This window comes from Peromyscus maniculatus, chromosome 1 (genome assembly GCF_049852395.1).
Source record: "Peromyscus maniculatus bairdii isolate BWxNUB_F1_BW_parent chromosome 1, HU_Pman_BW_mat_3.1, whole genome shotgun sequence".
NCBI lineage: Eukaryota > Metazoa > Chordata > Mammalia > Rodentia > Cricetidae > Peromyscus > Peromyscus maniculatus.
The window spans coordinates 33791180-33805220 of NC_134852.1; the positions used below are offsets into that span (position 1 = coordinate 33791180).

The 14041-nt window shown below is 44.4% G+C and overlaps 1 protein-coding gene across 2 annotated transcripts in view; it reads right to left on the reverse strand.

Annotated features, from left to right (window-relative positions):
* Positions 1 to 9562, reverse strand: part of LOC121826266 (cell adhesion molecule CEACAM1-like) — a 47743-nt gene extending 38181 nt beyond the window's left edge. Inside the window, exons 1-3 of one of the 2 annotated variants that reach the window (XM_076574142.1) lie at positions 9284 to 9560; positions 8117 to 8476; positions 2877 to 3152 (exon numbers count right to left, since the gene is read on the reverse strand). In XM_076574142.1, the coding sequence (XP_076430257.1) occupies positions 2877 to 3152; positions 8117 to 8476; positions 9284 to 9347 (700 nt within the window). In that variant the 5' untranslated portion in view covers positions 9348 to 9560. Of the gene's footprint in view, positions 1 to 2876; positions 3153 to 8116; positions 8477 to 9283 lie in introns of both variants that reach the window. The other variant, XM_076574145.1, reaches the window with a different exon arrangement.
* Between the last annotated feature and the right edge of the window lie 4479 nt (positions 9563 to 14041).

Here is a 14041-nt window from a genome sequence, read left to right on the forward strand (position 1 = left end):
CACTCAGAAAACTACCAAATAAGAGATGATGAAAGAATACAAGAAATGACAGCCATTGGGGTTGATGGGTTGGAAGACTTAATCTCATTATTAATGTTGTTCTGCAGTACTGGGATTGAACCCAGGGCTTTGTGCATGAGAAGCAATGCACTACCACTGAGCTATACTCTAAGCTCATCTTTCTAATTTTTATTTAGAAACAGGATGTCAATAAATCAGTCAGGCTGGCCTTGAATTGGTTGCGGGAGGCAGTTTTAGAACTTGGTACTCCTGCCTCAACTTCTTGAGTGGCTGGAATTACAGGCATGAGCCAGCTTGCCTGAAAGATTTTTTTTAATAGATGAAAATATCCCTGAGTGTAGTCTATCAGTTCTATGCACATCAGATCAAAACCACAGTGGCATTTTGCACAGAAATAGCAAAGTCCATTCTAGCTGTCCTGAAACTCACTATATAGATCAAGATGGCCTCAAACTCCTAGAGATCCACCTGTCTCTGCTCCCAAGAGCTGGAGTTAGAGGCAAGCTCCACCATACCCGGCCTTAAAAGTATCTTGAAAAAAGCAAGAATAAAGTTGCAGGACATCCTACATGATTTCCTTTTTTAGTACAAAGCTGCAACCATCAAAATAGTCTACTACTGATATAAATGCAGACATACACATCAGTGAAACGGAATTGGAAAGCCCAGACCTGCTCATGGACCCTGGCCATGATTAAATTAAAGATTAGTTAATATGATAAATATGTGTGTTTATAGGGCACAGTTTTGCATATATATTATCATGTGTGTCAGATATGCACAGTTGGCATATCCAGCATTTCACTGATCACTTTTATGTTTGTTAAAAACATTCATTTCTGCCGGGCGGTGGTGGCGCACGCCTTTAATCCCAGCACTCGGGAGGCAGAGCCAGGCGGATCTTTGTGAGTTCGAGGCCAGCCTGGGCTACCAAGTGAGTTCCAGGAAAGGCGCAAAGCTACACAGAGAAACCCTGTCTCGAAAAACCAAAAAAAAAAAAACATTCATTTCTGCTGGCTCTTTTAAATTAATTGGTATGAAACAGAGTTGTCCTATTGAGTTACAGATATTTGAAGGCTTTCTTGCTGTTCAACTGACCCTCATGACCAGATGAGTTTTGATTAGGCTGCTAAAACTGCACAATGTTGGAAGAATAATCAGTTAAACAAGGGATGTTGGGAAAATGGGATATCCAGGTAAAAGAATGAAGTTAAGCCTTCACCTAACAACATATACAAATCAACTCTACATGGATCAAAGACCTAAAATGGATCAGAGCTGAAAGTCACCAGACTTAGGAGACGGGATGAAAGCATCTTGAAATTGGATTTCGAATGGTGTCTTTGTTATGATGCCACATGCATCATATGGGCCTTTTGGCTGCTTGTATGTCTCTGCACCACATGCATGTTTGGTACCTGAGGAGGACCGAATAGGGTGTTAAATTCCTTGGAACTTCAGTTACAGACAGTAATAAGCTGCCATGTGGGTACTGGGAATTGAAGCCTTGTCCATTGAAAGAGCTTCTAGGGCTCTTAACTATTGAGCTATCTCTCCAGTGACATAAACCACACACACACACACACACACACACACACACACACACACACACACACACTATTGCACATCACAAGAATATGGTTACCAGAAAAAAAGAGTCTTGTGCAAGGAGGTCATGCTGTCAATGTTAGCATGAGGATAAGAAACTCATTATATGGGCCACCAGGATGGCTGAGTTGGGAAGAGTGCCTGCCAGACTCCTTCCAGTACCTACCCTCAAATGCCAGACAGAAATAAATTCACAAATGAATATGGGCCAGTAAAATATCTTAGCAGATAATGGGCTGGTTCACCCACCTGAGTTCAATCCCCTGTCCCTGGAGAACTGGCTCCCACAAATTGTCCCCTAATCTCCTCATGATGGTGTGGGACATGCACACAAAATGAACAAATATGCAAAAATAGTAAGAAACTCAATACAGGTCCTTTCTATCTATGGATTTTATATTTATGGATGGAAATCTTCTTGGAAACAAACTACTTGGAAAAGTATGTCTACAGTGAAAAATGTATTGTTTCCTCCTATCATGGTCCTGCACTCAACACAATAAGACTAGTGTCTATGCAGTATTCATATTAGCCATTGGAAATAATCTAAAGAAATTCTGAATGTGTGTGTATGGGGGTACAGAGGAACATGAATATTTTACTGCATTCTGAGGGTAGACTGTGTATCTGACTCAGACACTAAACTCTTAATCACTTTGCATTTCCATTTGCTATATTGACATTTATTGCTGTTACTGACAGGGTTTCACAATGTAATCTGGGCTAGCCTTGTATTTCTTTTTTGTATAGAGAGATTTTCTATTCATTTTACATATCAACCACAGATTCCCCTGTCTTCCCCCCCGCAAGAGTTCCCCTCCAATTCACCCCAGAAGGCCACCTCCTCCAAGGCAAGGTCTCCCATGGGGAGTCAGCAGACCCTGGTACATTCAGTTGAGTGGCCTTGTACTTCTATGCTTCCTGCTTCGTGCTCTCTCTCTTTTGAGACAGGGTCTCACTATGTAGCTCTGGCTAACCTGAAAATGGCTACTAAGACCAGGGTGTTTGGGAACTCTTAGAGATCCAACTGCCTCTGCCTGTGGTGTGCTGGGGTTAAAGGCATGCAGCATTCTGCTCACCTTGCTTGGCGTTGTAGCATGAGATTAACATGCATCCTCAACCAAGCTGGCTCTATTTGTAATTTGAACCATGTTTTCCTCCCTGTACCTTTTACCCATTCTGCATTCTGTTGATAAAGAAACTGCCCCCAACCCCAACAGGAGTTGGGGGGAACAGAGGTCACTCACCTATTACATCCAGCTGGAATGGGTCACTTATCTTGGAACCGAGTGGATTGGATACCTCACATTGATAGTTCCCTGAATCCTTACTCTTGGCAGGGACTATTTCGAGGGTTCTGTTGTTCTGGCTCAGTGTCATCGTATTGGTGATCCTCAGACTCTGGCCTTTGAAGAACCATCTGACAGAGTTATCAATGTCGATTGTAGGGCACTTTAGGAACACAGAGACCAGGTCTTTGCCTATGGTTTTGTTGACTTGAATGGAGGGTGTAGTCACAGGATCTATGGATAAACAAAGGATGGGGCCAGCTGAGAGTCCATCACCCTCAGAGATCTCAGATAGCTCCTAGGGTCCATAAAATGAAGGGGCCCTCTGCAAGATCACATCTTTGGCTTGAAGATATGGTCTGCAAGAAGAGAGCTCAATCTTACTCCATCAAGATCACTCACAGTGACCCTGACTCAGGGTATTTGTGTAGATTCCACACTGGGAGCCTCTTCAACCCACTTGTCTAGAAATCTCATGGTTGGGGGAATGTATTTCCCAATGATTTTTGTGGGAATTCTTGCTCCCACTTTGTGTGAGTGTGAACAGTCAGGTCCCTCTTTTTTGTTGTTGTTGTTTTTTGTTTTTTGTTTTTTCAAGACAGGGTTTCTCTGTGTAGCTTTGCACCTTTCCTGGAACTCAATTGATAGCCCAGGCTGGCCTCGAACTCACAAAGATCCACCTGGCTCTGCCTCCCGAGTGCTGGGATTAAAGGCGTGCGCCACCACCGCCCGGCTCAGGTCCCTCTTTTATGAAATAGCCTTCTGTTTGTTTTTAATTAAATAATTTGTCATGGGATTAAGAATCTTAAAGGTGTTAAAGGCTATACCTCAGGACTGGGAGAAATCCCTAACTGAAGAATTTCTGTTTGTAGAAACACTTGTATTTCCTGCCCCATAGACGTGGATTAAAAACTACAGAGAACTGAATAGTCACAGTGCTGACCACAGCCTGACACACTAATCCTCAGTATTGATAATTTTTGAGACAGGGTCTCACTTTACAGTCCTAGGTTGCTTGGAACTTGCTCTGTAGACTAGGCTGGCCTCAAACTCACACTATCTACCTGTTCTTCCTACTCAGTGCTGGCATCAAAAGTGTGTGCCACCACACTCAGCTGACATTTGTTTCTTGAACCTTGAGAAGAGTAAGCAAAAGAAAATCATCAACTGTCAGTGACATGGTTCACCCTGACTCAGAACAGGGCTCTCAGGCTCCTTCTCCACCTACTCTTTCCATCCCAAGGAGTCAGAGCTGAGCCAGCCACCCCACCCAGAAGACAGAAGAAGACCTCTGAGCAGAGGTCTAGTCCTCATTTGTGGGGATTATTCTCCTCCAATTTGGAAAATAAGAAAGTGAGCACAGTTGAAAGCCCTGGGTATTCCTTGTAGGTCATGGAGGACATGAAATAAAAATGGAGGGACAGGAAAACTTGTGTTAGGCACAGAAAGAAATCCTGACCTTTGGCTCTCCTAACCATGGAAAGTCCCTCACACAAGCAAAGGCTTTCCAAGGCTGGGAGAACCTCCTCCTCACATTGCAAGCTCCATCCCTATCAGCAAGAAATCAGAGAACCAGGAGGCCATTAGACATAGGGATGGGGCTTGGAGGAAGACTGAGTTTTGCTTGTTCCCATAGCCATGGGCTGGAAATTAAATGCTACTGTACCTTCCCAGAAAGTTAAAAGACTCCACTCCAAACCTGGTGCTGATATTTCAGAGATCCACTTACTAAGGACTATTGTCCTTGACTGTGGTCTTACTGAGGACACTGACAGTTATTGAAGAGGCAGGTATAAGATCCACTTTTATTAGTATTGATGTTAGGAATATAGAGTTCTTGAGAGGATGATTGGAGCTCTCCATTGACAAACCAAGAGTACTGTGGAGGTGCATTAGTATCTGTGTGGCAGCAGATGTAAGGTTTGTTCTTCAATGGAAATGAATATTTGAGAGGGATATGATCAGGACATCTGAATCATCTGGAGCAAACAAAATAAAGTCACATGTGATGTCAGCAGAGGGAAGGGAAAACCCAGGTCTATAGAAAGCCATAGTATCTCTTTGAGGTGTGCTTTAACCTTAGTTGAGCAGGTCCTACCCAGAGCTGGGGTGCAGATTAGCAGAAGAGTACTCATTCAGCATTCACAAGCCATGATCTATCTCAAGTACAACACACAAATATTCCCACAGCACACTGTTGTGTGCACTGAGACTGAGTGTGACATGTCCCCTGTCTCAATAACCCTGAGCCTCTCTAGTCAGAAGTCCCTGTAGCCCATTTAAGCTCAATGCTTGGCCTGTCTACATGTGCTTAGGCTGGGCCAGGATGCCCTGGCAGCCTAGGTATCTATATTGTAGGTCTGTGTCATGAACTCAAGGGAATTGGGACTGATATGGTAGCTCTAACCCTCTGTATTTAGGCAGTTGGGGCCAGAATGAAACAGAAAATATTTACAGGTAATGTTCAGAGAGAATGAATTACTTGGGGAGGCACTCACTGGGTTCCAGGTTCACATTCATAGTGTCCTGTGTCAGTCCTCACAACACTGAGTAAAATGAGAGTTCTGTTGTCCTCAAGCAGCTTCAGCCTGCTCTCTTCTGAGAGGCTTTGATCATTTATCCTCCACAGGTAGGCTGTATTCTGAGTCTCAGGCTCACACATTAATGCTACTGAGTCCTCACCTTCCATGGGATTGGAATTGTTGGTTGTGATATTGGTCTTGGGTAGTGGTGTTGTGCTGACCACAGAGAGATGATTGCCCTGTGTGTTACTACTGATTCTTGCAAAGGCCTCTTAGAACCAGAGACAGTCTCTTAACCTCCAGCCAACCCAGACCCTTAAAGAATCAGGCAGGAAGCATATTAAAGGCAAATGGAGTTACTGAGTGCTCAGAGATAATGGGGCCTCCTGTGCTGTGTATGGGAGAAGAAAAGACTGTCTCATGAGTGAACTCAACTGCAGTGTTTGCTGGTCAGACTCAAGCCTTGGAATCAGAGACCTCATTTTATCTCCTGGTCCTCAGGGACCCGTTGCCTGCCTTGAGACACAAGGTTTGAGTCCCTCCAGCTACACTAACCTCCCCTGCTGAAGGTAAACCAGAGCCCTCCAAGCCTTTGCTGTTCAGGGTTGTCTACAGATAGTTCATGATTAGTCTTCTCATTGAGCCTCCCTGAAAACCTGACAGCCTGTCTGAGATCTCAAATAGCTCAGGATCTGGCTGACATTTAGGTCCAGCTGGGGCACAGGTGGGCCATTCTTGTCAGGTGTTTGGTGTTGGTCGACATGAATCAGGGAGTCCTTGTAGAAGTAACCATCTTATTAAATAAGAAACACAGAGCCAATGCAAAGATGAAAGCCAAAGAGGTCAGAGCTAAGAGCCTTACCCTTCACTGCTGCAGCTATCCTCTTCAGCCAAAAGACCTACTTCCTGTGTGTTTGTCTTTATATAGACTTTCTGTTCTGCCTTCTCGTTGGTTGTAAACCCAACCACATGACCACATCGTCACTGCCAGGTCTTCTATGGTTGGTATTGAGATTAAAGGTGTGTGTCTCCATGCTGGCTGTATCCTTGAACACACAGAGATCCGCGTACCTCTGCCTCCCAAGAGCTGGGATTAAAGGCATGCACCACCGCTCAGCTTCTGCGATGGCTTGCTATTAGCTCTGACCCCCAGGTAACTCTATTTATTAACATACAAATAAAATCACATTTCAGTACAAATAAAATATCACCATAAGTCCTGTTTCACAAAATGATCTAGAAGAGTGAATGTACCGAGTACCATTTCCATGGTGGGGAGGCTGGAGTTGTGGCTGTGGACAGATGTCTTGTGCTATCTACAACCTGTGTGACCCTGACTCAGTGACTGTGTTTCCTGTCTCAGATTCCCTATAATAGGACACTTGGTAAATGATCATTGCCACACCTGCAAGTTAACCTTAAATGTGAAGAACAACCTTCCCTTCCACCAAGCAGTGTCTGTTAGTGTTTGCCTGCAGGAAATAATCCCTAGGCAGGACCCACAGAGGCAAAGAGCTGCCATTTGTACACTTTTTCTTCTATCCCTTTAGGGCTCTTGACCTTCCTATGAGGTCTCAGAAGACCGTCTGAAGAGCTGGCTGAATGCCTTTCCTACCTCTCCACCTATGCTGAGCACACTGAGTCTCAGGAGGAGATGCCCAGGTGACCTACCTCAGACATGGCTCTCAGAGGCTATCAGCAGGCTCCCAGTCTCTGATCCATTGTTGTCCCCTGTCAGCTCCAACAGGAGATCAAATTCCAACCCAGTCTACAAGCTTTTTGGGATTCCTGGATCAGTCTGGCATGGAATTCTTGAGCAAAGCTATTGGGGGGGGGGGTTGTATTGTGTTCCCCAAAATATTGTGTACTCTAATAAATTTATCTGGGGTCAGAGAACAGACAGCCACTAGATACAAAGGCTAGAAAATGGTGGCACTCACACCTTTAATCCTAGCATTCCAGAGATAGAAATCCCTCTGGATCTCTGTGAGTTCAAGGCCACATTGGAAATAGCCAAGCATGGTGACACGCCTTTAATCCCAGAAAGCCAGCCTTTAATCCCAGGGAGTGGTGGTAGAAAGCAAAAAGATATATAAGGCTTGAGGACCAGAAACTAGAAGATTTTAGCTGGTTAAGCATTCAGGCTTTTGATCAGCAATTCAGCTGAGAGCCATTGGGATGAGGACTCAGAAGCCTCCAGTCTGAGGAGACCAGCTGAGGATCCGGTGAGGTGAGATAGCTGTGGCTTGTTCTGTCTCTCTGATCTACCAGCATGGACCCCAATAACTCACCTCGGGTTTGATTTTATTAATAAGAACTTTTAAGATTCCTGCTACAGGGGGGGGGGTCATCTTTCTATGAGACTCCCATGGTTTCCTCAGCCAGGTCCTTACTGAGTCCTGAAGGGTCTTCCTCAAGGCCATGGTCATGATGAGCATCTAAGACCCTGGGAAGAGTCTAACATGCCTGAGCTCAGTTACCTCAACCCCTCTTCTCTGAGGGTGGATTCAAGTGAGGCATCCTGATTTATGGCTGTTTTCTCCACTGTGTGTCCTTTACTAAATGTTTGTATCACAATGTTGGGACCATGACACAGAGTCGTCCAGGAGTGACAGCTCTATAGGTGAAATAGGATTAGTTCCACCCATGACCCAGAGGTTACAGAGAATTACTCACAGTATACTTGAAAATGCACGGGATAAAAAAAATCACGATTCATTCTATTCTTTAGTTTTGCTTTGTAGCCTCTTGCATCATCCTTACTGACATTCCTGATGAGCAGGGATACATTTCTGTACATTTCCACCTTATCACGGAATTCAGCCTCAAGTGCTATTGAATTCGGCCGAGGAGTACATGAGGCTATAAATTGCTTCCCAGAGTTTACTTCCTTGTACCAGGAAAACAAACCGTAATCCAATGGCATATCGTGGACAGCTAGAAGAACACTATTTCCTACAGCAACAATGGGTGGAATTGCTTCAACAGTGACGAACAGGGCAGTGATGGGAGAATTCCAGTAGGTTAAAAGAGAGACTAAGAGGGAAGAGAGAAAAATATCTATCATTATCAGGACTTTTGCTTTTGGTAGAATTTTGAAATGTGAATATTTAACTCTCAGCCTTTGTTTATGTGTCCTGTTGTGGGGAGGTCAGCAGCATCACCCCCATTCATCAGTACCCCTGAATCTTTCCACTTTATGAAACTGGCTTCATAGTGTCTACACAGCTCACCCCTCACTGCCCTCAGATCCCTACTCACACTCAGAAACCATAGTGTAGCATGTCTTGTCTGACCTCCTCCTCTAAAAGACTCTGTGCCTTCACATTCTGACCGGTCCCTGCTCTGTTTCCTCTGAAGTGCTTGTCAACCCCTGGGCCCACCTTCTAGATGTCCTTGCTGCTCTGTCTTCCTGTCAAATAGTAGCAGGGCTTTGTGAGGAGGACTAGTTTGATTTTGGTTTAAACCTCTCTACCTCAAACAGGCTCAGATACCTGTGAGCAAATGAGTGCCCCAGAGCCTGGGGTTTATTTGCAGATTTCTCAGGGTCCTACATAATGATGTTGTTTACTCGCCCACTTTGAGTTTTACTTGGAGAGTCACCCTGATGGAGTTGTCAACTTGAGTCTTCAGGATACAGTGGCCAGTGCTGATAAATCTACAATGGGGAGCAAATGAGTTTTTCCTCCTCCAATTTCTGATTCCCATCCACTGTGAGCTTCCTGATGGTCTCAGGCTTCAAGCAGAGCCAGATGTCATTTCTCAGGCTCTTTCCCTCTCCCAGAAGCCCCCATCCAGTCTATGAGCTCCCCAACTCTCTACTCCTGAGGAATGTCTCCTCACCTGTGAGCAGGAGTCCCCTCCAGGAGACCTGTGCTTTGTGGAGAGAGGCTGAGGTGAGTTCCATGGTCTCTGCTGTGGGCTAGGCTCTTCCTCTGGAGAGGAGGTTTGTCTCTGAAGCTGCTGCCAAGCTGGGCTCCTCTGGTGTCTGCTCTGCTTTTATTCCCAGACCTCAGCCTCCTCCCAGAGGAGGGCACTTCCTGTAGTCAGATGGGCTGGGGGTGGAGTCTGTGTGTGTGCATTGCTCTGTTCTTCTGTGAGTGCTGCCTCCCATCCTTCTATTCCTTTGTTGTTCAGTGTTCTAGAACATACTTTGAGCCAAAAGGCTGAGAAGTGTCCTGTATCCTGAGAGACCAGCAGCTCACCCCATGGCCTTGTCCCTGAACTTCCTATAGCCAAGAGTGTATTTCCTTGAGACCCCAAAACCTAGCAGAGCCCAGTCTGCCCTGTGATCTCAATGCTCAGGGAAGGTGGGATTTATTCTCAGCAGAGAGTGGCAGTCTACTCTAGGGGCAGGAAAAAGTCCAGTGATGCCTGTGGAGGGCCCAGACCTGTCATCACTAGTGTCACCAGTCAGGTGTCTAATGAAGGAATACATGTTATCTCAGGGGTTCATATTCTGCTCTGCAGGAGGAGATGACCTGTGTGTCCTAGGAAGAGGACCCTGTGCTCCAGCTTCTTATGGAGGGCACCAGGGAGACTCCTCCACCCCCAACTTCCTTCGCTGGCTGAATGTGATTCAGGTCTGCCCATGCCCTTCCTGACCTTCTGAGTTGTCTTTGCTAGCCTTGGTGATTGCCCTGTGATCTTCCTGTCTTTCCTCATGGATGATGAGAGAAGGGAGGGGACTAAATAGGGTCTCCTTGCAGAGTGGGGGTCTCAGTGACAAAGAAAACGATTATGTGAGGGAGCCTAGGTCTGTTGGACCTGGGTTGGAAACAAGGCTGCAAGATAGGGTCACACCTCAAGCAGTTTTCCCTGTTGATTATGTGTTTTATTGTCGCCCCCTGTTGTTCATGAGGAGACCTGCAGCTCATGTTAGGGCTACTGCAAGGATGGTAGCCAAGCTCCAAATGCTGGAATGAAGCTGAGCACCAAGTTTCCCAGGAAGCTCCCAGTGTGCAGCTGCCTTTGAGGATCTAGGTAGATTTTTGCTGGAGACTAGTATAGCTGAGGTGAGACTCACTGCCATTTTGATCTGCAGTTCCAGGAAGACTGATGATGTTGAGCCCACTTTCCCATGTGTTTTTATTAGATTTTGTGTGTGTGTGTGTGTGTATCTTGTTCATGGCAGGAATATTCAAGTCCTTTGATAACTCTAAAATCATTTTATTCCAACTTTAAATTTTAAAGTAAAGTACATTCATTCACTAATGATAACACATTCTACACTTACAACATACAACGAAAACCAAACCAAACCCTGCAAACTTATCAGTGTTGGTTTCTGGTGTGTTAGGCTTGGAGATTCAGGGGCGGTAACTTACCATTCCCTGGAATTTTCATAAATTCCCCAATTATGATGATTTAAGCATATTTTGGAAGCCTTTACTCACTGTAATTGTTATAGCTGGATTTCTTGTTTAAAGAATAATGCACCCTAAGTTTGTAGCACTTACAAGAACTGCATTGTACAGGGACATTTAAAAGATGAAAAACATAACGTCAAATTTGGGCACCCAGTAGAGTGGCAGCACAGATTTACATGTGGATATTGCTTGTTAAAAACCTGTTTTACATCAAAACCGTGTTCCATGTTGAGAGAGCGAGCATTCAGAGGAACCACACTAAGGACAGCATTTATGTAAACTCAATAGGGAGTATTTTGTCACTCTAAAATTACCCTTTCATGTTCCTGTTCCTATAGGTTGTATTTTACCTCTGAATATTTAATTACATATGTACATGCATACATTATATAGGCTAGGATCCACACACAAGAAAGAACATGTGTTTTTCCCCTGAGGTTGGGTGATCTCATTTAACAGTATACATTCTAAATCTATCCACATTCCTGTAAATTTGGTGACTTCATTTTTCTCTAGAGATGAATAATATTTCATTTGGTATATGCACTAGACTTGCATTATGCATTCTTCTGTTGATGGACATCTAGATTGGTTTCATCTCCTTGCCATATTGAATAGAGCAGTAGCAATCATGAGTGCCAATATCTCTATGGTAGGGTACAGGATCTCTGGGTATGTGCCCAGTAAAATAGCGGAGTCTTGTGGTATTTTCTAATGTTTTGAGGGACTTCCACGAGCTCTATATAATGACTGTACTAATTTACAAACCCAGCAGCAGTTAATACATGTTCCCCATCTTCCACATCCTCTGCAACATTTGTTGTCAGTTATTTTAATTATAGCCAGTCTACCTGGGGTGAGCTGGAATTTCACAGTAGATTTAATTTGCATTTACCAGATGACTGAGGTTCACTTTTTATCCTGAGTTGTATCAGTTATTTATTCTAAACACAAAAGCTGTACCGTATAGATGACTTTAAAATACGTTTTTCTGTTCTGTAGGTTGTCATTTCAGTTTGTAGTTTTAATTCATATACTTACCTGTCTTAGGGTTACTATTGTTGTGATGAAATAATATGATTAAAAAGAATTTGGGGAAAGAAAGGGTGTATTGAAGGAAGTCAGGACAGGAACTCAAACAGGGCAGGAACCTGGAGTCAGGAGCTGATGCAGAGGCCCTGGAGGAGTGCTGCTTATTGGATTGCTCCTCATGGCTTACTCAGGCTGATTTCCTATAGAACCCAGAGCCACCAGCCCAGGAATGGGTCCACCAACAATGGGCTTGTCCCTCCCCCATCAAGCACTAATTAGAAAATGCTCTTCAGGCTTGCTTAAAGCCTGGTTTTTTCTCGTTGTTGTTATTTTTTTTTTCATTTATTTTACATACCAACCACAGTTTCCCCTCCTTCCTCACTTCCCATTGCCTCCCCTATCTCCCATCCTCCCTCTCATTCATCCCCTCCTCCTCCATTCAGAAATGGACAGGACTCCCATGGCAGTCAACAAAGCATTACATATCAAGTTGAGGCAGGACTTAGTTCCTCCCCCTGCATCAAGGCTTCACAAGGCATTCTAGCATGGGGAATATGTTTCAAAAAGCAACTGAAGCATGAGGAACACCTGATCCCACTGCTACAGGCATCACAAACAGACAGAGCTACACAACTGTCACCCACATTTAGAGGGCCTAGGTTGGTCCCATGAAGGCCCCCTAGCAGTTGGTCCAGAGTCTGTGAGCTCCCACTAGTTGTTTCAGTTGTCTCTGTGGGTTTCCACATCATGATCCTGACCTCCCCTGCTCATGCAATTCCTCCTCCCTCTCCTCAACTGGACTCCTGGAGCTTGGCCCAGCCGTTGACTGTGGATCTCTGTGTCTCCTTCCATCATTTACTGGATGCAGGCTCTCTGATGACAACTAGGGTAGTCACCTCGTTAATTACAGGAGAAGGCCAGTTGAGGCCCCCTCTCCACTATTGCTAGTGTCTTAGCTGGGGTCATCCTTGTGGATTCCTGGGAGTTTCCCTTGCACCAGGTTTCTCCATAACCCCCATATGTCCCCTTTATCAAGATATCTCTTTCATTACTCTACCCCTCCATCCCATCCCAGTTGAACCATTCTAATCATTCATTCTCCCATCCCTCCATTCCTTTCCTTCTTTCCCACCGCCCCCACTCCCAGTTTGCCCAGGAGATCTCATATATTTCCCCTTCCCAGGGAAATCCATGTGTCCCTCTTATGGTCCTTTTTGTTACCTAGCTTCTCTGGGGCTGTGGATTGTAGCCGGGATATCCTGTGCTTTACATCTAATATCCACTTATGAATGAGGACATACCGTGTTTGTGTTTGAGGGTCTGGTTTAACCTCACTCAGGATGATTTTTTTCTAGTTCCATCCATTTGCCTGCAAATTTCCTGGTGTCATTTTTTATTACTGCTGAGTACTTCGTTGTGGAAATGTACATTTTCTTTATCCATTCTTTGGTTGAGGGGCATCAAGTTTGTTTTCAGGTTATGGCTATCACAAAAAAAAAATGCTTCTATGAACATAGTTGAGCAAGTGTGGTGTGATGACTGAGCTTCCTCTGGATATATGTCCAAAATTGGTATCTCTGGGTCTTGAGGTAGATTGATTCCCATGTTTCTGAGAAACCCTCATACTGATTTCCAAAGTGGTTGTACAATTTTGCACTCCTACCAGCAGTGGTGGAGTGTTCCCCTTACTCCACATCCTCTACAATATGGGCTGTAATCAGTGTTTTTCATTTTAGCCATTCTGAGAGGTGTAAGATGGTATCTCAGAGTTGTTTTGATTGGCATTTCCCTGACGGCTAAGAATGTTGAACATTTCCTTAAGTGTTTTTCAACCATTTGAGATTCTTCTGTTGAAAATTCTCTGTTTAGATCTGTACTTCAATTTTAAATTGGATTATTTGGTATTTTGATGTCTAGTTTCTTTAGTTCTTTATATATTTTGGAGTGTAGGACCTTGGCTCCCGTTTTGGGTAGCTTTTGCCTTGCTTGCTGACTTTGACCTTGATGTCCTCCTATGCTAATTCCCTGCAAGTTTCCACCCTCCTGAATGCTTAAGAGAAGTTCCTTTTTTGTGTGTATCCTGCATATTGGGCATTAACAGCTTAGATGCAAGATTGTAAAACATTGGTAGCAAACTTCTGTCCTCCAGGGTTCTCCCATTGTTCTGTAAGCCTTTATTTAAGGCCTCCTCCCTCTTTCA